We start from the raw sequence: 22,423 nt of genomic DNA on the forward strand, positions 1-22,423 counted from the left end.
ATGCATCGATCCCTACATAAAACTGGACAAGCCTTTTCCCCTCGCAACTGCTCATTTTTCATTCAGTATGATGTAAACATGGATTTGCCTTGGATTTTGATCTTGTTGTGTTGCCAAGTTGTTATTGTTTATATGCAAGTGAGGAAATCAAAATAAATTCTTGGCCAAACTATTTAGAGCTTGTTTGATATTATAATGATTATTTTTAAAGTGTTTTTGGTTTGAAAATACATCAAATTATTTGTTTTTTATTTTTTAAAATTTATTTTTGATATCAACTTGTTAAAATAATATAAAAACACTAAAAAAATTAAAATAAAATTGAATTTTTATAAAATGTAAAAGCAAAGATTTGTCTTCCTAATCTTTATCTTCTACCATCCAAATTTATTGTAATTTCAATAATTAGAATGAGATGATACGTCTGGCTTAAAAAGCTGAACGTAAGAAGACCTCGACATTTATAGTATGTTTAGAAATATACTTATAGTTGTTTTTTAAAGTGTTTTTTATTTAAAATATATTAAAATAATATTTTTTTATTTTTTAAAAATTATTTTTTATATCAGCGTATCAAAATGATCTAAAAACACCAAAAATAAATTAATTTAAAGCAAAAAAAATAAATTTTTTTTTTCAAAAACATTTTTAAAACACAAAAACAAATAATAACTTTTAAACACTCCAACATTAATCAATTTTATGATGACACACACTGTAGATAAATAAATAAATGACTGGACAGTAGAAACAGCTCTACCAATGTTTAATAAACAACTTGCTTAAAAATTCAGAGTCATCTTCAATTTGTTGATAAAAAAAATGTAAAAACACTATATATATACTAATATCAAATTGTATTTTAATAGTTGTTTTAAATAGCACTTGATTAAATATGGATATGACACAGATATAATAGGGACAAAAAAACAAGTTTTTTATATTATTCTAAAAATAAATTTTGATTAAATATATATGGATATGACACAGATATAATAGGGACAAAAAAACAAGTTTTTTATATTATTCTAAAAATAAATTTATTTTATATTTATATTTTTATTTATATTTTTTCAAGCAAATATATTTTTATTATTTTTATATTTTGAAATACTAATCAAACATCATATTTAAACAAGATGTTCGATAATGCTATTTAAAGGTTTTGAGTTAAAACTTCAAACCTCCACTTGAAAATAAAATCAACTTTAATATATACAACCATTTTTTTGATTCATGAGAATTACATTAAAATCGTCATGGAGATATAGTGTTCTGATAGGAATACTGTAACAAAAACTTGGTCCATATTCAACCACGAGAAGGAAATTAAAAGGTTATAGTAATTTAAGTTTAGACGAAGATTCACATTATTAATTATATTAATAATGTAAATTAATTTTTTGGAAATAACTGTAACTATCAATAATTTGGAAAAATTGGGGAAGATGAGGTTTGGAGAGATGGGAGCAGCTGCAGAACGTTTTCAAATAACAACGAGAACGGGCTCACTCTGCCACAAATGTTGAGCCTATTTTTACAGTTGGTCCATAGCCAATGCAAAAGACAGTCCAAGCCTAATCCTTGATCAGATCAGCCTTGGCCCAAAGGTTTCCACTTTCATACATGGGGGGCTGCCTTCCTGCCTGGATTGCTTTTATGGATAATTCTCATGCTATTATCCTCTAAATATATGATGATTTTTTTTAATTTGTCAATCGGATTTCAAAAGGGTTTTTGTTTTTTTTTTTGAATCCTTTGATAGGAGCCCAATCTCATCAATTCTGACCGGAGAGAGCCCATACATTGAATCAAAATGATGGCGACGCCAACCCACCATCTTTTCTACTTGTATAAATTGGGCAGTTAGGATAGAAATTTTAAAAAATAAATGAATTAATACAACAGTGAAAAAATTTGGTGAAATAACAGATTTTTAACTGTAATATTTATTAAATATTTACGATTCTAAACCGTGACAATTAAAAACCGCGAGCATCCATAAAGCTGGATTCTTGCCGCTATTGTTTTGCCACGAAGTTTGTCTGTTGTAGCAGTCAGTGTTGCTAAGGTCTCCTCTACATTGAAAGAGACCAGTCATTGTGTTTTGGCCAGTCTCGGTGGTGATCTTGAAAAGCTTGCTGTGCACAGCCCTTGTAGACCGAGGTGCTGTAATCAGGGGCGGTCTGAGGAAGACTAACGAAGAGAAAGGGGGAGAGAAAGAGGAAGCAGAGAAAGGGTTTTGAGGGAAAACCCATTTGGGAAATGGCAGAAGCGGATCGATCATGACAGGTTTTGGAAGGATTTGAGTAGTGGGTTTTGGCCGGTCTGTTCGTTTGTTGGAAAATAATTTTTTTTAAAAAAATAAATTTCAGAAAAATAAATTATTTTTTGATGTTTGGTAGTATAATATAAAATAAATTAGAAAATACTTTCCAGTATTTGGTTTTGTCATGTAAAATGAGCTGGAAAATAACTTATTAATATTTTATTTTTTTTCAAGTTTATTAAAATAATTTACAAATTAAAAAGTTGAATGGGGATGAAATTGAAAAAAAATATATAATTTCATAAATTATCTTAAATAAAATAAATAATAATAAAAATAATAGAGATCAAATCTAAAAAATAAAAAAATTGAAAGATGAAGAAATTAAAATAATAATAATTAACATTTCATAAATTATTTCAAATAAAATAAGTAACAATTAAAAGAATGATGAGCAAATTTGATAGATAAAAAATTTCAATTAAAAAATGATAAGGGAAAAGCAAATAACAATTATAAAAATAAGAACCAAAATTAATATAAAAATTAAATTCAAATGGATGAAATTGAAAAATAAATATAAAAAACAAAATATATATAGCAATCAAAAGTTTGAAGACCAAATTTGATATAATCAGCAAATAATATGATATTTCTAAATTTTTCACAACTTCCGGAAAGTATTTTTCACCTGAAATAAAAGGAAAACACTTTCCTGAAAACCAAGCCAAATTTTTCTTTGACTGGAAAGTGTTTTTCGTTGACCGGAAAGTATTTTTCGTTTATCAACTTTTATAATGACAAACAAATATAGAAAAGTTTGAAAAGTAATTTTTTTTAAATCAATTTTGAGAAACAAACATAGTCTTGAAGAGAATATAGATGATGAAGTAGAGGTGGGTTTTGGGTGTGATTTGAATTGCCCAAAAAACATTTTGTTTTTTGGGTTTTGGGTGTGATTTTCTGGTGTTTACTTTACTTTTTTCTCTGTTATACGCGGATTGGCACGCGAGCTGGATAGGTATCTTGAGAAGCTAGAAATTTACTCTTTTGAAATGTGCCGTGTTAGTGATATTTAGTTAATATTTCGCTTTTCAAGATAATATTATTTCTTCAAAAAAGTCTTAAAAGGAGAGTTATTCTACTAAATTTGTTTAATTACTGTGCTAATTTAAAAAAAAAACCAATTAGAATTAATTTTTATTTTTTTAATTGTTTTTTTTCTTTGTTAAATATTTAAGTTTAGAGTTTATTTACGTGGTTTAAAGATATTCATCAGGGGTTACTTTGATTTTTTTTTTTTTAACTATTGTTTTGTGTTTATTTTTACGTTAAAAAAACATCTAAATCAGCAATGACATGACATGTTTTTCAAGTAGTTTATTCACACGTTTTATGCGAAATATTTTTTTTTAAAGATGATCCATGTTTTTCATCTTTCATGGCTGCATGACATGACAGCAATGACATTGATCACAGACCCATTTTCGTGGGCGTTCCCTTACTGAATGCCGTGCAATGTTGCACCTAACGTGACATGACAGCAATGCTAATTAATGCATGCATCCAAGGATATGGATTTTCTAGTGGTTTTTGTAAGAAATAATGTTTGTTTACCAACATTAAAACCAAGGTTTTAATTAACAGCATAACTAATACAAACTGGACCTTCAAATAGCTGACAATTATTCGGAAGGAAGAACAGCTCTAAGATTCGATGCACCCTAAGCCATGAAGAAAGGGAAGCTAGATTCCTATAACAGGAAAATGAAACTTCCCTGATGCATTCGTGATGACATTTTCAATCAAATTTGTTCGAGTACCAATATACACCTTTGCTCTTCGGCTTACCTTCGTCTTGCTGAACATAAATACACTCCTTGCCCTCTCTCCACATTGCCTTGTAGAATGGAGTTCCGTCGAATTGGTAGTATTCTCCCAAAATTGGTTTTATTGCCTTGGTAGCCTCCATGGCGTGATAGTGTGGCATCGTTGAGAACAAATGGTGAGCTACATGAGTGTCTGTTATGTTATGGAAAACCTTGTTCAAGATTCCATAATCTCTATCAACAGTTGCTAGAGCTCCTCTCAACCAGTCCCACTCCGAAGAGTCATAATGTGGCAAAGCGACGTGAGTGTGCTGCAAATATGTGATCAGAACAAGAAACGCATTCACCACAAGTAATGGTCCTCCATAGACACAGAGAACCCAAGCAAGCCCCTTTGCGACTGCAAGGCGGTAGAGCCCATAAGTGACAGCAAGAACACCAGCATCGGAAATATATATCTCCGCACGCTCACGATCGTTGAAGATAGGGCCATATGGATCGTAGTGGCAGGCAAACCTGTCATAAGGCCTGCCTGAAACATTACATGCTAGGTAAAGAGGCCAGCCGAGAGTAAGCGTGATGGTAATAGTGAGAAAACGACCTGGTGGGTTGTTGAGGTATTTGGAGAACCAAGAGATAGAAGATTTCTGTTTGGGGACAAAAACTTCATCCCTCTCCAAAGAGCCTGTGTTGGAATGATGGCGGCGATGACTGTGTTTCCAAGAAAAATAAGGGACAAGGAGACAAGAGTGGAGGATAAGACCAACGATGTCATCGAGCAATTGATAGTCACTAAAGGCATGATGACCACACTCATGAGCCAAGACCCAAACGCCTGTTAGGACACATCCCTGGACAGCCCAATAAATCGGCCAGGCCACATAAGAGAGGGGGTGAGGAAGGAGGTGGAAGTAATTGGTAGCAACGTAATAAAAGAGAGAGGCAATGATCAGGTCATAAACAACGTATGAGAATGAGCGAAGAACAGAACGCCGGAAGCAATGCGGTGGAATGGCTTTCTTGAGCTGCCCGAGCGTGAATGGTGGCTTCGAGTCAGGAGCTCGCTTCAAGACATGAGATTCCACCTTCCCGGGGGAATAAGGAGGAGACATTCTGCCACCAGCACCCATTGTTTCACGACCTGAAAACAAAAATCCTATAAGTGTAAGTTTTTCCGCAGGTTTATAATAACTTCCGTAAACCGGCAATCTATCAGAGTTGTATATATGGACAGCGACTGGTATTAATTAACGTTGGACCAGGAAGCAGTGTACATCAACACCCAACTTTCCTCCCAACAACTCGAGGGCTTCAAAGTAAACATGCAATTATTAAATTTGTGGAAAATATGCACATATACGTACATAGCACAAGCTTTTCCCACGTTTGAAGAGTTTGGTTTGTCTTCAAATTAACCAGTTCTCTCAATGCAAGCAAAGAAAAATAAAACGTAATGGGATAAAGAAAGTACGTAATTGCCTTGTATTTATCCAGGTTTTGCTCAGTTTTGAGCGCAATCACTTGTTAATTAGATATTAGAAGAAAACTCCTTCCGTAAGCATGGAATTATCAATGCAAGCAAGTAGATAATTGGGTGTTAAGAACGTAATTGGCCCGGAAAAGAACTGATTAATCTTCAATTAATTACGCGTAAAGTAGTAAACTCTATGTGAACTACTCAAAGTGGCTTATTATCCTTGTGGCCACCCAGTCGTGTTGAAGCTTGGTGAGACGACCAGACAAGTTCAAATTAATGTTTGAGAAGTCTGCTAGCATGGGACCAGAGAAATTACATTGGTAACCATACCATGCCCATAATTTACCCTATTGGCGCAGATCAACAACTGCCCACCATCCATTATTGCAAGATATTTGTTGTCTAAATTATTAATTTATGATGGAGATTAAAAAAAAAGAGTGATATTTGTCTTTTTTTATTATCATAAGAAAAAAACTGAAGAAAAAAAGTGATATTATCCTTATAACACAGACATCCAGGATTGGCCAAGCACACTAGAACACTAAAGGAGCGCTAGCTGCCAATATGAGGTCCCCTGGCATAGCACAGTTTCATTTCTTTTTCCCCGTGGGGTGGGGTAACAGAGCAGTGAGATGGAGGTTTTTGCAGGGGTCATGACAAATGAAGAAAGGAGTACATGCCTAGTAATTTCTCCCCTCCTCTCGGACTTTCCTATTTTTCTTTAAAGACAAATGATCCCCATAACAGCAAGAAACTAACACGGAAGATATTCCCCGTGGGGTGGAGCAACAAAGCAGTGAGAGGGAGGTTTTGTAGGGGTCATGACAGCGGCAGAAAGGAGTCTGTGCCTTGTAATTTCTCCCCTCCTCCGCTTGTCGGGCCTTCCCATTTTTCTTTAAAGACAAGTGAACCCCATAACAACAAGAAACTGACACGGAAGATATTCCAAATTCATAAATACTGGAGAAACAAAACGAGGCAGTCATGTCACACCATTCACAAACCTTACAGCATCCACCATGCACCATCCCCACAAATTTGAGAACACAGAGATCGAGAAACCGTCTAGCATTGTAGTATCTGTTTGATTAGCGGAAGAACTTTTATTCTTTTAAGATATGTTTAATTATACCGGAACCGTAAGTCTCAGCTCTCGCGATAGTGTAAGAATCTCACTCACCTAAAATCACTGACACACGAAGACATCATGGGTCATTGAACCCTGACCCAGAAATTGACTCCCTGGTTACCCATGTGGGCCTAGTACTCGGGTCCTAACAGATCAGCAACAACTAGCGTATATTCATTATCTTCCAAATCTAAACGTTCATAAATCTCCGAGGGTAATGAGTCACGATCAGCCACAGATACCATGAATGTACTGGTTTGGCAATCTAGCCTAACTGGTTTGGCAATAATTATTAAGCTAAAATTCGTGGGGACTTTGCCTGAAAAAAACCTGTGGATTGTTATAGTAAATTTCCTACATACGTTGCACTGTAAATAACATTGGTAATTCCCGGAGTTTTTTTTTTCTTTTTCTTTTTAAATTTTTGTTATAATTTGTTTTTTAATTTTTTTTATTGAGTTCATCTTTTAATATTAAAATGATTGAGAATTTGGCTTCATAATTTGTTTTTTTTTTTTATTTTATCTTCTATAAGATTAGCATGGTTTGTGGATTTGTCAGGTAAGCCGGGTTGCCTTGGTTTACGAGTTTGGTGGAGTGTTTTTTTTATTGAACTTGATTTTTTTATCGTCCATTTTTTTTTATATTGTTAAAAAAAAAAGTTTTGGAAAAAAATTTGTTATTAAACTTTATAAAGTTCATGTACCTATTCACATATTTGACTGGTTGACTTGGCTCATGGGTCTGACAAGTTTAACTTTTTTAAATTAGTTTTTTTTCCTTCCTTAAATATCAGGTTAATTGGGAATTTAGTTTCATAATTAGTTTTGTTTTGTCTTTTATGAGATTATCGCAATCTAAAAAAAATTCTGGTATTGGGTTGGTGTTTGATTTTGCAGTAATTTATTATTGTTATCATATATTTAAATAAAAAACAAATTATAATTCTAGTGAAATCTATAACTTCGTTCATAGGTTTGGCATACAAGCTAGACTTACCTGATTCACAGGTTTGACGAGTTTATTCGCAGGAAATAGACTGCACTATTGATTTATGTTTGTTTTCTAGGGATAATTGTCTCAAATTAGTGTCTATTTTTAGGTTGTTGCTAAATTTTATGAGTATCTATTTTTATCATATAATTAAATAGAAAAAGTTTATAAAAAAAATTATTAAACCCAATAATGTCCATGACCTGGGTTGTGGGGGGAGAGATGTTGATTCAATCTATCATTGTCTCAATATTTTAAAAGAAAATTATCATCTTGAAATTTTTTTAAAAGTTAACTTATGTTTTTATCAATCATCAAGTTGTATTTGGACTTATAAAATCATTCGATTTAAGTTGTGCTAGCTTTCATATGGTTTAATTAAAAACTTGAGTTAGGCAAAGAATTGAGTCGAGAGGTTTCAAAATTAACTTACTTGGTCAGGTTTAATAACACTGTTAAAAAATTCTTTGTGCTCTTAATATTTTTTTAAGAAATTGGTCCAACCTGCGATGGAGCGTGGGCCAATATACTCGTTAATTTCTTAGGAGGTGTTCGAGAATGTGGTAGCGGTTACTTTTTAAAATATTTTCGCTTGAAAATTCATCAAAATAATATATATTTTTATTTTAAAAAAAATTAATTTTAACATCCGGACATCAAAACAAGAATATTAAAAAAAAAATTTAAATACTTTTAAAATATAACAATAAAAGGGTTCTAGTATATTAGTTTGGCAATCTAGCCTAGCACTTCCCCTGAACCGATTTTGAGACTTTTTGTGTTAATAAGAAACGTCTTTGTCAAAGTCCCCAGGTCAAAAATTGTTGCTCCATCTTCCTCGAACCCAACATCAATTTAGCATGTTTTTCATATTATAGTATTAGTTATTTTTTAAAATATTTTTTATTTAAAAATATATTTTTAAAAAATTATTGTTAAAATAAAATATCAAAATAATTTTAAAATATATATATAAAAAATTTAAATTTTGACTCGAACTCTGGTTAGGCTGTAATCCAAAACGGACATTTAAACTTGTACAAACAGAATTCAAATTCCACAAGCAGACAGTAAGATGGAGAAAATATATGTGCGTCAAAAAATGTGGTCAAAGAAATGCACGAAAACAGCTATAAGCCTATAACTACAGTCGAAACTCGAAAGCCAAGGCTGAAAGTCAGGCCTCTTTCACCTGCCACTCAAGAGTCAAGAGCCACCACCCTATACTATTAAAAAAAAAAAAAATTCACCAGCGGTCCAGCGCCGTTTCGATTCCTTAGTCACTTGGGTCTACCAAGATTTTCGATATTATATTATAGAAACCAAATCAAGAACAGCATCCAAATTCAGCTAATCACCTTGGTTCAACGATTAATAAAGAATTAACAAAATCAGACAAATAATTTTTTAAAAAAAGGTTGAAATTATATGATTTTTTTTAATATAATATCAAAGTTTGGTGTCCAAATGGTTTAGTTAATAAAACTATAGATAAGATAGTGTGGGGTTATATTTGTCAAATAACCTTCTCAACCTAATAGTTTAAGCTGTTAGGTGAGGCCCGAAGATATAATTTATATTATTCTTGAAACTTGTAAAGGCTTATATTACTTGTGCTTGATTTTTATCAAATAATAAGGATGGTGAGATTCAAACTCGTGACTGCTTGGTCATCAAGGCTCGTTGACATGGTATCAGAGCCTTGATGACCAAGCGGTCACGAGTTCGAATCTCATCGTTTCTATTATTTGATAAAAATCAAGCACAAGGTAATATGGTTCTTTGCGAGTTTCAAGCTCAAGGAGCTTTCATTTAAAGAAATGTGTTAGAGAATAATATAAATCATATCTTAGAACTTCATCTAACCGCTTAAACTATTGGATTAAAATGGTTCTTTACAATATTTAAGGAATTAAGAGAATAATTCTTCTACCGTAACTATATTTCATTAATTTGCTAAGTGCAGAGCTTGTTGAAAAAGAGACAGAAAAGCTGTCAAGAATTGCAAAACACCAAACCAGTTGCAATCAAAGAAAGAAAGCAACACGCTTGCTTACAGTTTGAGAAAAAAATAATACCTTGCCATGCTTGCAGATCTACACCGCCAAATAATAATAATAATAATAATAATAATAAAAACACTTGATTACAAAACAAGCATCCATGCCAACCAATCTAAATATAATAACGAAAATATCAGAGAGATGTATAGAAGAAATATCTGTAGTTGACTGGACATGCATTAAAATCTTACAGCGAAAAACAAGATGTCACTTGAACACAGTCATTGGATTCTTAAAGATTATCAGTAAACATGATGCCAGTGTTAGATCAGCTACGTTTTCTTTTATTAAGAGAAGAAAAATGAATATACCCCAAGATTTTTTAAGAAAATTGTTATTAATCTTGAACAAATCTATCATCTTTGGTACCTGGATCTAACTAAAATATATAAGACCCTGGAGAAGAAGAACAGAAAACAGACATTGTTTAACATAGCCCACGAGAGGATCAAACACAAAGTGCAAGTTCATGATTGATTGAACCAGCAAGAACAGAGAGAGCTAAAAAACGATCAAACGAAAAAGAAAATGTAATAAATACCTGATAAAAAGAGAAAGGGAGTGGTTCTCCTTCTGTCAAAGCCCCTCTCTCTCTCTCTCGCCTCAAAATCCTCTCTACAAATAGCCGACCCCTTGAGCGAAGAACGTTGAAGAGGAAGAGGTCAGTATTTAAGCAAAATGTCGACCGTTAACAAATATGGGCACCACATATATAAAGATCAACTTGTCGTTTAGACATTTACCTTCTTTTTTTTAATTTCGTCGGCCGATTCTTTAATGTTTTACGGGTAACCACAAATCAGTCCCTTGACTATTATGGAGATCACAATCCATTCCCAAACAACAAATTATTGTGATTTTGACGTTTACATCAATTTATCTATAATATTCAAGTCTATTTATTATATTTTTTTTTAAGAAACAAAGTAATTCAGGATTAGGTATCCATCATGCATCACACGTGTTTTTTAATAAAAAAAACAATATCCACCATGTACAGAAACCCGTTACCTTTTCTTATCCCAATAAAATGTGGGTATTTGATTGCTAGGTTGATAATAATTGATAGAAATATTCGGTTTTTGTTGTATAAGGACCAAATTGACATCCCAATCATCATTAGGGGACTTGTTTAGAGTTCTGGTATGGTTTCACGTGACGCCTTGTCAGTTGTTTTTGTATGGTTTCTGTGTTGCTAATGCGTATCCAGTCTCTAGAAGATGCCGTGGCCTAAATCTTAGCCGTCCCTTTCAATAGCGTCGATGAAGAAATATTAGTTTATTATATTGACGGAGTTGCCCCTGTTAGTTTGACTAATTTACAGTCCACCATGTAATCACGTGAGCTGATAAGTTGATGACCCGAGTGACATGTATAGTATCTCTCGGATTGCAGTAAAAGTTATGTTTTAAAATATATTTAAAAAAAAAAAATTTAAATAATTTAAAAATATTAAAATATATTTTTTAAATAATTAATATTTTAACCACAATATTAAACACTCTCATGTAAAATAGAAACATGAAAGGGATATTTTAAATAGAAAGAGATGATTTTGGGTCCTAATAGAAGGCTCAACTCATTTGTTTTTATATGGTTATATATGATGATGTGTTGCAATATTATATTCTTGCAAATCTTGTGTAAAATCTAATGTAAATTTCTAGCTTTAAAGTTTAATTTACAATTATTCTTAGGGCAAGGCTTATGTCTTGTATTGTATAATTGATTAATTTTTTGGTTTTGAAAATTTATTCTATTTTTCCTAGCTTTAATGGTTGGTGTCTAATACTTACAAAAAAATCTCATTTGATGATTTTAAGGACTTTTTGATAATTAAATCAATGATTTTTTAAGAAAAAATACAATAATATTATAGAAAAATATTCTGAAAATAAATATACAATAAAAAATAGATATTCCAAACTTTTTATTTGAAAGACTCATAGTCTATTTATAACTCATGAGTTTTTTTATGAAAAGAAGAGGATAAAGTGTAATATTACTCTAATAGTATTAATAAAAAAAAATCTATGTCATATGTATTAATATTGATGGGAAATATCCATAATATATATATATATATATTAATATTAATGAAAAATATCTCTCATGTATATATTAATAAAAAATATATTTATGATATATATTAATGTAAATAAAAATATGGCGAATCAACATGTGTTTTGGGCACATAGCTAAAAAATATATATCTTTATTTGATTTTTTTATCTTGAGCTCTAGACTTTATTGATTTTTTCTTTTGTCTTGGTCCTTTCTTGGCCCTGGCCTTTGTTGGACCATTTACCTAACCCAGAGGTTGATTTATTATTGACCTATGATAAAAATATGATGGATATTTAAGAATAAAATAAAATTAGTATATTAATGTATTGTGGTAGTGCTTATATATCAAGTATTAAATAATATATGATATAAATTAGATAACTAATGTATTTTAAAAAAAATATATGATAACTCAGCTATCTATATATAATAACAAATCCCGAACGCTTCATAATTATAAATATACTATCATTAAATCAATAATATGTTTTAAAATAGAATTTATATTGTTTTAATCACATGCATTATTATTTTTAAATGTGATTTGGGAAAGCAAGATTATTTGCCATATGCAAGATTCTTTACACTAAAAAATTAGGATGTAATATTGTGAGGTGTTACACTAAATTTAAAGTGATAATTTATATATTTTTTCATAAAAACAATTAAGATCAATATGTATTATCTTGATGAAAAGACTCTTTACTCGACTGGGTTAACACATCATATTTAGTACATAAAAAACTCGACTCGAACCAACCCAACTCAGGCCTAACCCAAACTCGAATTAAAAGCTGCTTACAACGTTTTTGAAATTGAGTTTGTATAGCCAGCACCTGCTTTTCTATGGTGATCAAATTATCCCATACGGTGATGAGTATGAAGTTTGACTTCTCAAAAAACACAAATTATGATCTTTACGATTTTAGTAGTTTTAATTCTATGGAATGCATCATTCCCTGAATGGTAAAACCTTCCCATAAGTTAAAGATTAGCTTGAAAATTGAGACAGATGTCTTATATAACGTAACGTAAATGCACACACAAGATTTCATTCAAGAAAGCAATCGAATCCTCCATAGAAACATGTCTTCCAGATATCAGAGAAATCGAGTTCATGAACTTGCAATAAAATGGCGAAAGGTTTTGTGTTTTCTTTCCATGAATTTTGAAAGTGGTTGGAATATGCAGGAGACCCAGTTCGGCAAGGATAACAATACAGAAAATTAGTAAATATAAATAGAATCACCCACTGAAATTTTGTTGGTGGTACATTGTAATGATATTTACAAACCAAATTTTTCATCATTAAATTTATTAATAAATACCAATAAAAATATTCTCGCACTGTGTATACATCAAGTGAATTGCATTAAAAAATAAAAAAAATCAACTAGTACAGACATATCCCGTGTTCATTTACATATATGAGAAGCATAGTTTTGAAATCCGGTTAGGTCTAATAGGTCGACCAGGCCGACCCAGGGCTAGAACTGGGCTGGGTTGAAGAAAAAATAGAAAAAGGAAAAACCCGGTTGCAACTTGTTGAAATTTGTTTTTTTTTTACTAAAACGACGTCGTTTTGATTTAAAAAAAAATTAACTCGAGCGATCCGGTAACCCCAGTTAAAATTGGAATCCAGGTCCTGGACCGGGTCGGATCTGAAAACTATAAAGAGAAGTCCATTTTTCTAAACTTGAAAACTTGTAGCATGCTTTAAACGGGTTGATTAGGGCGATAAGAAAAGGATCCATTGATAAAATCGAAGTTTTGATTTGAATTCAGCCACCAGTTGCATGATGAGGTGGTTTATTTACATCTGATTACAAGTCTCTCTCAAACATTTGAATGTCAACTATATTGTTAATTTTATAATATTTTTTTAATTTTAGTGATTGAACTTTAGTTTTTTTGGATCTTATCTTTTGAAATTATATTAAATAATTTTATGTGTCAAGATTTTTTTTTTATTTGTATGTTCTCACATATGTAAAGGGTCAAAGAGTAATGAAAAAACAAGGAATAGAGCCCAATGTTGGAAAGCTATGGGAAACTTTAATTTTATCACTGAGTCTCAATTTACATATTAGTTGGTTCATGAAGTTTATGGATTTTATGTTTTGGCCCTAAGTGTGCATGGCTTGTTTTAAAATGGCCCTTAGCTTCTTTTTTTATTATCATTTTTTTTAGGATAAAAATATTTTAAAATAGATTTATTCAAATAATATTTAAACAATTATCCAATTATACAATATTTTTCATGAGCAATAAAGTTCTTATGACAATATTAATAATTACTTTACAATTAATTATATGTTAACCTAATATGTATATTTTTTTTTAAAAAAAATTACTCATTGATATCAAAATAATAATAAAATATCTATTTTGGTACTTCATTGTTCATATGAACAATGAAGCACCATAATGTTTTCTAACCCTTTTAGTAGAAAAAACAATGATTCGAGTTCTTAATATTGAAGTTTCTTGATTCTCCAAAAATTAAGGAAAAAATATTTCTTAAAAAACTTAAATATTATCTCTAATAAAAAACCTAATATGTATTGTGAAGATGATTGCTAAATATTTTCCAAAGTGGTACAGTTTCGAGGCAAATAATATAAAAAACACACTATAATAATAGAACATGTAAATCTCAATCAATTGCAACAAGAACATATTGATATAAGAATGAGTCACTTTCTAAAATTATAACATACTTATATGGATAATAAATGTATTTTTATGGCTGCTTGATGAAGTAAAAGAGCATCCGTCCCTTAAACCATTTAATGAAAAAAATTTGATGCACGCGGAAGATAAAGATAACAATAAACATAGAATATAGATATTTAATGAATAAAAAAAAATTACAGATATGAACCTTAAATTAATTGGTTTATTCTCTCTAAAAATAATATTAATAAAGTCTATCTTTTTAAAAAAATTATAAAGCCTTAAATACGTCAGAAATCTTACCTCAACTAGAAAATAAAAATAAAAATTTAAAAATACCATGGAAACAACCATAAAATCTGAAACGATATATAAAATCTAAAAATAATAAGAAAAATAACAAACTATCAAAATCAGAGGTTTGAGCGAGTTTTTTTATATCTAATGATTCGATAAAAATCTCTTGTAAAAATTTAAGTTTGATCTAATGGTCAGATAAGAAGTTATATATTTTTTGAACTACCATTTTAGTATGTCATGATTAATCTTTTTCCTGAGTCTAAACCTATTTTATTGGTCTATAAAAGCATTTACGAGGCCATCCATGTAATCTATTTATGACAGATCATCAAGCTTGGCCACATCAAATTTGATGCTTGTGTAATTACCAAAAACTAAAAGAGTTGAAGGTTAATTTCATTGTTCATATAATTAGTGTAACAATTTAATATATCGTTTTAATTGACTCGTCGAAAGCTTTGGGTCGTAGCTCAGTGGTCACCGTGTTGAAGTAACGTGATATCGTCCGTTCGAGACTCGGGGCGCCAAGAAAAATTTTTTACTAATAAAAAAAAGGTTAGTATATTGTTTAAAGCTTTTTAGAACAAATTGGTGCCTTAGCTCCAATTGTTGAAATACGCGGGCACCTGCAAGGTCACAGATTCGAGTCATTCTGAGCGCACTATTTGATTTAAAACACTATTTAATTTAAAACAAACATATACGACCTTTATTCAAGTGTGTGGGCTTCCCTTAGGCCCACGCACCAAGCTCTTTCCGTCAAATCCAACCCATTGTGACTGAGGTTTTTTTCTTACCCATCTTGGTTTTTTGGATTTTTTTTTAAGTATATCTTTTAGAGGATAATTTTTATTTAATTTTATTTTTTAATATTAAAAATTAATAAATCACTTTTTATATTTTTTTATCGTATAATAAAATAAAAAAATTCAATTGACAAAGTGGAGTGGACAATTCGAATCACGGATTTGATGAATCAACGAGTCAAGTTAAGATTTTTTTGCACTTTTTATATATTTATTTTTTCCAATTCCATCATTTTATGTGAGTTTTTTTTTTAATTTTATTTTTTAGCATTGGTTTGATAATAAATTAATCTTGGTATTTTCTATCATATAATAAAACAAAAAATAAATTCAACTCAGTGGAGACCATAACCCGAGTCGTGAGGTTGACAAATTAACTAAAAATCAATAATTAGATAAGGATTTTTTAAGTTACAATATTAAAAAAAATTTAATAATCTAAAAAATGTGTTTGTTTTACATTTCAAAATTTTTATCCCACCCATAAAAATAAAAGCGCTGGTGGATAAACTAGTTTGAATAGATAACATTTGAGTAGTTAAGGCATCAATCGAACACATCTTTTCCGTTTGGAAAAATTGCGGTTTTGGCTTTGATTTTTTAAAAGTCATAAAATATAATTTTTAAAAATAACACATTAAAAATATTACGATATTAGTTTTTAAAATATTACGAAATATTTAAAAGTAAATTAAATGTCAAAACCACAACCAAATTGGTTATTCACAAAACACATTTTAAGCATTGGATAAATTGACATCTCTATTTATTAATTTCTTATAACTTTCAAGTTGAGAAAATAATTTTTTCAAAATCAATTTTATACTTCATCGCATAGTTTTTAAACCCGGCCTGGTTCAAGGCTCGGGTTATGAATTTTAACCGGGTCAATTTTTTAAAAAAATTAAAATGACGTCGTTTTAGTAAAAAACAAAAATCAACGAATTACAACCGGATTTTTAACCAAATTTTGCTGGGTCATCCTAAATTTTATTTCAAGGTCCGGGTTCTGAATTTTGACCGGATCAATTTTTTATTTTAAAATTAAAATAACATTATTTTAGTAAAATAAAAAAAAATCAACAAATTACAAACAGATTTTTAACTAAATTTTGCTGGGTTATCCCAAATTTTATTTATTTTTAATTTTTTAAACCCAGTCTGAATTTAGGTTGAAAATCAACTCGGCAGGCTGGTCTCAAAACTATGCTTCATCGACCCCCCTGATGCAAAAAATATCTACAATCTAAAACCTATTGATGGATTCTAGAAAAGATCTAGCCGTCAATTTCAAAAAGGTACAAATGTGCGGGTCCAATTCATAGCCTACTCGGGTCACGTTTAACAAGGACCATACGTGTAAGAAATACAAGCTCTTTCGTGTCGCCACGCTTCTCACACTGCCTGCCACGTACAGAAACTGGCTCCTTGAACCGACGGAAACCTCCATTTATGCTTATCCAGATTCCATTTGGCTAAAATCTACCAGAAGAAGACACAAAGGATCTCCCATTAAGCACCACGTGTGCCATGCAAGTTACACGTGTCAACAACCCAGAAACTGTATGAATCTATATAATCCTGACTGTTAGGGTGGTAATGATCATCCGAGAAAAAAAAACATCTGATCAGTTGATAGAAAGAAAACAAGAAGAGAAAATGAAAGGCATGAAGGAAACCGCTGCTAACGTTGCCGCCTCTGCCACGGCTGGCATGGAGAAGACCAAAGCTACTGTGCAAGAGAAGGTTTATCAGTTTGATTCTTCGTTTACTTTTTATTTTTTTCAATTATTTGTCTGTTAAGTAATTTTTTTACCTGTCTTATTTAAGTAAAAAAATATTCATTTTTTTACTGTTTAGGATGTCAATTAAAGTTCAATGATTTAGAGATGTTGATGTCGAATGATTGTAGACAATGAAAATTTAATTTTCAATGAGCAAAAACGTGGAAAAAATTTGCATCAACTAAACTTTTTACATTTTCTTTTATGAAATTATATACCGGTTACAATTTTTTTAAGACAAAATCTCCCTCAGAAAGGATAAAAGATCGAAATCAAACGATCTAGTAACGTTTTTTTAGTTTTAACTAATTAGGCTTTTGGCAAATTTTGTTCCTAAAGGCCAATGGTACAACTTTTTGCAGGTAGAGAAGATGTCTGCACATGATCCAGTGCAGAAAGAAATGGCAAGAGAAAAGAAACAAGAGAGGATGACACAAGCAGAGCTCAATAAACAAGATGCAAAACAGCACAATGCGGCATCGAAGCATGCTGCTTCAGCAACTGGAGGTACTGGTGGTTACATGACAAGTGGCGGCCATGACACCCACACCCATTCAGCCACTGGGGTCACTGGTTACCCCATGGGCACTCATCAAATGTCGGCTATGCCAGGACATGGAACCGGACAGCCATATGGTGGGCAAGTGGAGGAGGGTGTGGCGAGGACACATCCAGGTGGGCTTCCAGGTGACACCACTGGCCATAATACGCGTGCCGGTGACGCTGCATTTGGCACTGGGACTGGTGGCACCGGATATACTACAGGGACGGGAACCGGAAGCAATGCACCTGGCTGGCAGCTTTAAATTATGGGTGGTCTGAATACTTTATGGGTCATTTGGGCTTTCATCTATTGTAGTTTTTAAGTATTTGGTGTCTTTATGTTCAGAATGTTGTTTCTTTTGGTACTTTTCATGTGTTCTCTATCTACTTTGCCGGGTAAACCATAAATTTTAATGTTTTTATTTGAATAATTACCATGAAATCTAGTTTTGACGTTTGGAGAATGTCAAGCTCCATGTGATGCTCAGATATGCCAAGTTTTGTTTTAGCTCAAGGGTTTTTTTTACCTCTAAAAATGTTTTTACTCTAAAAATAATTACCAATCAATCCTGAAAACTTATTTCAGGACGACGATTCTGAATTAAAAGTTCAATTTGAGGAATTATGTACATTATCCAACCTGCCTGCGCGCACTGAGCTATGCCTACATGCACTGAATATCTCTACATCCTGAACAAGATAAACAATGAGATGAAATTGATAAGAAAAGGGAGATAGGAGACATTTTTAGCCAAAATTGTAACGCCGTCAATCGACAACAGCACTGGCTGAAATTATAGTTCAATTCAATCGCCGCCTTAACTTTCAACAAAGGCACTCTCACTCATTCACCTAAAAATTCAAAGCCTAAAAAAGAAAAAGAAAAATGTATTATATGCTTCAATTACCCGAATGCTAATGTTTTTCTCACATTCTATTAAATAATGGGACGGCTTATAAGTGCAACATCTAGAACAGAGTATATGTCTATTTTGATAGGCAGTTCCTTGGAATTGGGTAACAATTTTCATTAAAAAATGCAGTTTTGGCCTCTAAAATAATTGATCGCCTGGCCATCCATAAGATATGAAGAATCTTGTCGATGGCTTTGACCATTTTTAACATGATATTTCACACAGCATCACCTTTAGCTCATCCTATAAATAGCACCTCTGCTTCTTTCATTTCTTCACCTCTAAACCATCCCACGACTCAACAAGTTCCTCTCCTTCTCAATCTTGTACGTTCTCCAAAACCAGGATTACAATGGGTGTCATCACTTTGGAAAACGAGTTTCCCGTTGCCGTCGCACCAGCCAAGCTCTTCAAGGCATATTGCCTTGATATCGACACTCTAATGCCTAAAATTCTACCCGAACACATTAAGAGCTCTGAGATAATTGAAGGATATGGAGGGCCGGGAACCATTAGAAAGATCACTTTTACTGAAGGTTAGTCATTTTTCTCTTCTAGTTAGCTTTATTAATCAACCTGTTTAGTTATTGAGAACTCTTGCCTTTTGTGTTCAAAATCAAGAAATATCGTTGCGGATTAAGTTATAGCCTAGCAGCAACGTAACTTCTGAAACTGCGTATCAACATATGTATTGCACAAAGAGGTAATGGTCTAACTTTTCACTTACAGGTAAGGAACTCAATTACGCCAAGCAGAAGATTGAAGCAATTGATGAAGAGAACTTAACCTACAGCTTTAGCTTGATTGAAGCTGATGTCTGGAAGGATGCAGTTGAGAAGGTCACTTACGAGCACAAATTTATACCCGCTCCTGAAGGAGGATCCATCTGCAAGAGAACCAGCACATATTACATCAAGGGTGATGCTGAGGTGAACAAAGATCAAATCAAGGATGTGTATGGCAAAAAGACTGCAGGCTTGTTCAAGGCTGTTGAAGCTTACTTCTTGGCATATCCTGACGCCTAAATCTGAAAACTTCCATATTTCTACGCTCATCAGAACAATCTTGGAGCGACTTCGGTGTGGCTTTCAAGTTTTTTCTATCTATCCAGAACCTGTCTTTGGCGTTGCGATGATTTTTCTCCCTTTGTTCTTGCATATTTTGCCGCAGATAATAATTAGTGTTTGCTATTCTGGTCAATTGGTTACTTTACTCTGTCGAGTGACAAAAGTCATGCTTGATCAAGTGTCTACAATTACAAATAATAGAAGCATTTTGTTATGTGTTTTTTTCTGTAAGCTCTCCTTGAATTCCAGACTATCTCCTCTGCCATGCTTCGCAGAAGTGAGTTGCTTCCAGACTAGACTTCTAATCAAATACATTTGTGGTTTAGGTGCTTTCATGGTAATTATCTATTGAAGAAAACAGAACTGTGTTCTTGCATTTCCTCTGGAGCAATTTAGGCATCCAAAACCATCCATTAATTACTTCCTAGTCTCATTCAGTCACTACACTTTACCTGCCCCGCCGCGCGCATACACACACGTCGGAGTTTAGGCAAATATTCTATCGTTATTTTAATTGCCAACAAAAACATGTCATCAAAAATATATAGTCACTGATCTTATTTCTTTCTGTATTTTCATTAGCAATATCAAATGCTGATAGAGTGAGTAATGGAGTATTTACGTTAAAAAAATTAGATTTTGCTACTCATTTTTAATCGGCAACTAGTTTGTTGTTAGAATTGTTCGTCATGAATTCCATAATTAAATCCTAACATTTTATAAATTTTATCAAAAGTTCTTGAATAGGTGCAAAGATTCCAATGAAATTCCTGACAAAAATGCTGATGTAATTTTTTTTTTATTGATGAGTCCATCAATATTTTCATAATTTTTTGGGTTAATTGTTATATTTTTCAGGCCTATAATTTTCAGATAAATATACAACAACATTTAATAAATCACAGTGACTATCCATAATAAACCACAATATATATATATCCACAATAAAATATACTTATTCAAAGCTAACATTACATAAAATTTTCTAAAATCCTTAACCAAAAGGTCTAGGAAGGATATCTCATCCTTTTAACACAGCAAATTCATATATGGATTTATACACTATCCAAAAATTTCCTCGCTTACATTTCAAATTCAATGTAAATCACTAGTCAGTGGACACTATTTGAGAACGCGGTGCAAATCACGTTCCATAAAAATTTAATTTTTTTATATTAAAAATTAATTTTTTTGGATATTTTGGATCTTTTTTATGCGCTGATCTCAAGAATAATTTTAAAAAAATAAAAAAAATATTATTTTGATGCATTTCGGCACGAAAAATACTTTAAAAAACAACCGCAATCACACTCCCAAAATATCTCTTACAAAAACTGTCTCAAACGCCACCATTCATCAAAATCACTAAAACCCATTATTTTTAACCCAAAAAACAAAATCAAATTAGAGATTAAGCTCTTTACACAACAAGCAAACATGGATATTCAAACAAAATCTTTAACACCAAGGTTAATTTATTATGCCTCGGATAAATCAAAATCATCCCAATCCTCTTAACCCCATCACGGGTATTACTTTCTATCCTTATTTCTCCAATTAAAATGAATCCTCACTATCACAATATGTATAAAAATCAATAATATATTAAAAATAATTTAAAATAAGCAATAAAATACATTTTGAGTTTGAAATCCATCTTCAAAGATTACTGAGTCGACATGAACAGAGGTGGAACACGGGTTGCAAGTGTGCTATAAGCACCAGTATCAAACCTGGAAAACGGCCAAACTTGGACTTCCAAAAACCTTCCACTCGTTGCTACAATCGTTGTTTAACAGCTCAAGTCAAAAAGGGAGTTAATTTGATCCATTTGAGGTTGCCATTGTTGTTTTGTTTTGAGGGTTTTTTTTTTTTTTTTTTTTAATTTTATTTTCTCATTTATTTTTTGGTTGCCATCGTTGAATTCCAGTATTCATTAGTGAGATCCACGTATTCAATCTAAGTTTTTTTTAGCAAGTAGAATGATTCTTTTTTCCTCTTAATGGTTGGCTTCATGGCAGCTTCACCTTTTTTTTCACAAATATTCAATCAAGTGGCATGCTACTGTTGGCTTAAGCTAATTAATAAATCGGAGGGCTAAATAATTATGTTAATTAATCTGGAAACACATACACATATGATCTTGTTTGATTTTTATCAAACATTAAGCCGAAATGGAGTATTAATGTTGAGGTATGTGACTTTTCTATAAAGGTTTACTAAGAAGAAACTTTCCGATGGAAAATTTATTTGACACATCCTCATAAACTAGATTGTTACTAGAATAAATATATGAATAAAAAAAAACACTCTTATCTGACCTGTGTTTCACTGTAGATTAGATAAAAAAATTTCAACACGACAACATTCTTTACATGTTTTTTAATATAAAAAAATTCAATTTTAAATTAAAAAAATTATGCAAGTATTTAATTAAATAAATAGAAAATTATCTATGCAATCATAAAAAAAAATGAAGAATAATTAAGCGTATGAGTGTTTT

At 31.7% G+C, this 22,423-nt stretch overlaps 3 protein-coding genes across 3 annotated transcripts; 2 read left to right on the forward strand and 1 right to left on the reverse strand.

Annotated features, from left to right (window-relative positions):
* Positions 1-3,877: 3,877 nt before the first annotated feature.
* On the reverse strand, positions 3,878-10,473 carry LOC7483979 (delta(12)-fatty-acid desaturase FAD2). Its single transcript, XM_024587986.2, has 2 exons — positions 10,305-10,473; positions 3,878-5,239 (listed from the first exon to the last, which is right to left on the reverse strand). The coding sequence occupies exon 2, from the start codon at positions 5,226-5,228 to the stop codon at positions 4,071-4,073; it is 1,158 nt and encodes a 385-aa protein (XP_024443754.1). The 5' UTR covers positions 5,229-5,239; positions 10,305-10,473; the 3' UTR covers positions 3,878-4,070.
* A 6,553-nt stretch (positions 10,474-17,026) lies between these two features.
* On the forward strand, positions 17,027-18,403 carry LOC7483980 (18 kDa seed maturation protein). Its single transcript, XM_002322631.4, has 2 exons — positions 17,027-17,358; positions 17,759-18,403. Exons 1-2 carry the CDS (start codon positions 17,212-17,214, stop codon positions 18,200-18,202), a joined length of 591 nt encoding a protein of 196 aa, XP_002322667.2. The 5' UTR covers positions 17,027-17,211; the 3' UTR covers positions 18,203-18,403.
* A 704-nt stretch (positions 18,404-19,107) lies between these two features.
* LOC7468932 (major allergen Pru ar 1) lies at positions 19,108-20,146 on the forward strand. Its single transcript, XM_002322632.4, has 2 exons — positions 19,108-19,389; positions 19,583-20,146. Exons 1-2 carry the CDS (start codon positions 19,206-19,208, stop codon positions 19,876-19,878), a joined length of 480 nt encoding a protein of 159 aa, XP_002322668.2. The 5' UTR covers positions 19,108-19,205; the 3' UTR covers positions 19,879-20,146.
* Positions 20,147-22,423: the final 2,277 nt, after the last annotated feature.

This window comes from Populus trichocarpa, chromosome 16, assembly GCF_000002775.5.
Source record: "Populus trichocarpa isolate Nisqually-1 chromosome 16, P.trichocarpa_v4.1, whole genome shotgun sequence".
NCBI classification, from domain to species: domain Eukaryota; kingdom Viridiplantae; phylum Streptophyta; class Magnoliopsida; order Malpighiales; family Salicaceae; genus Populus; species Populus trichocarpa.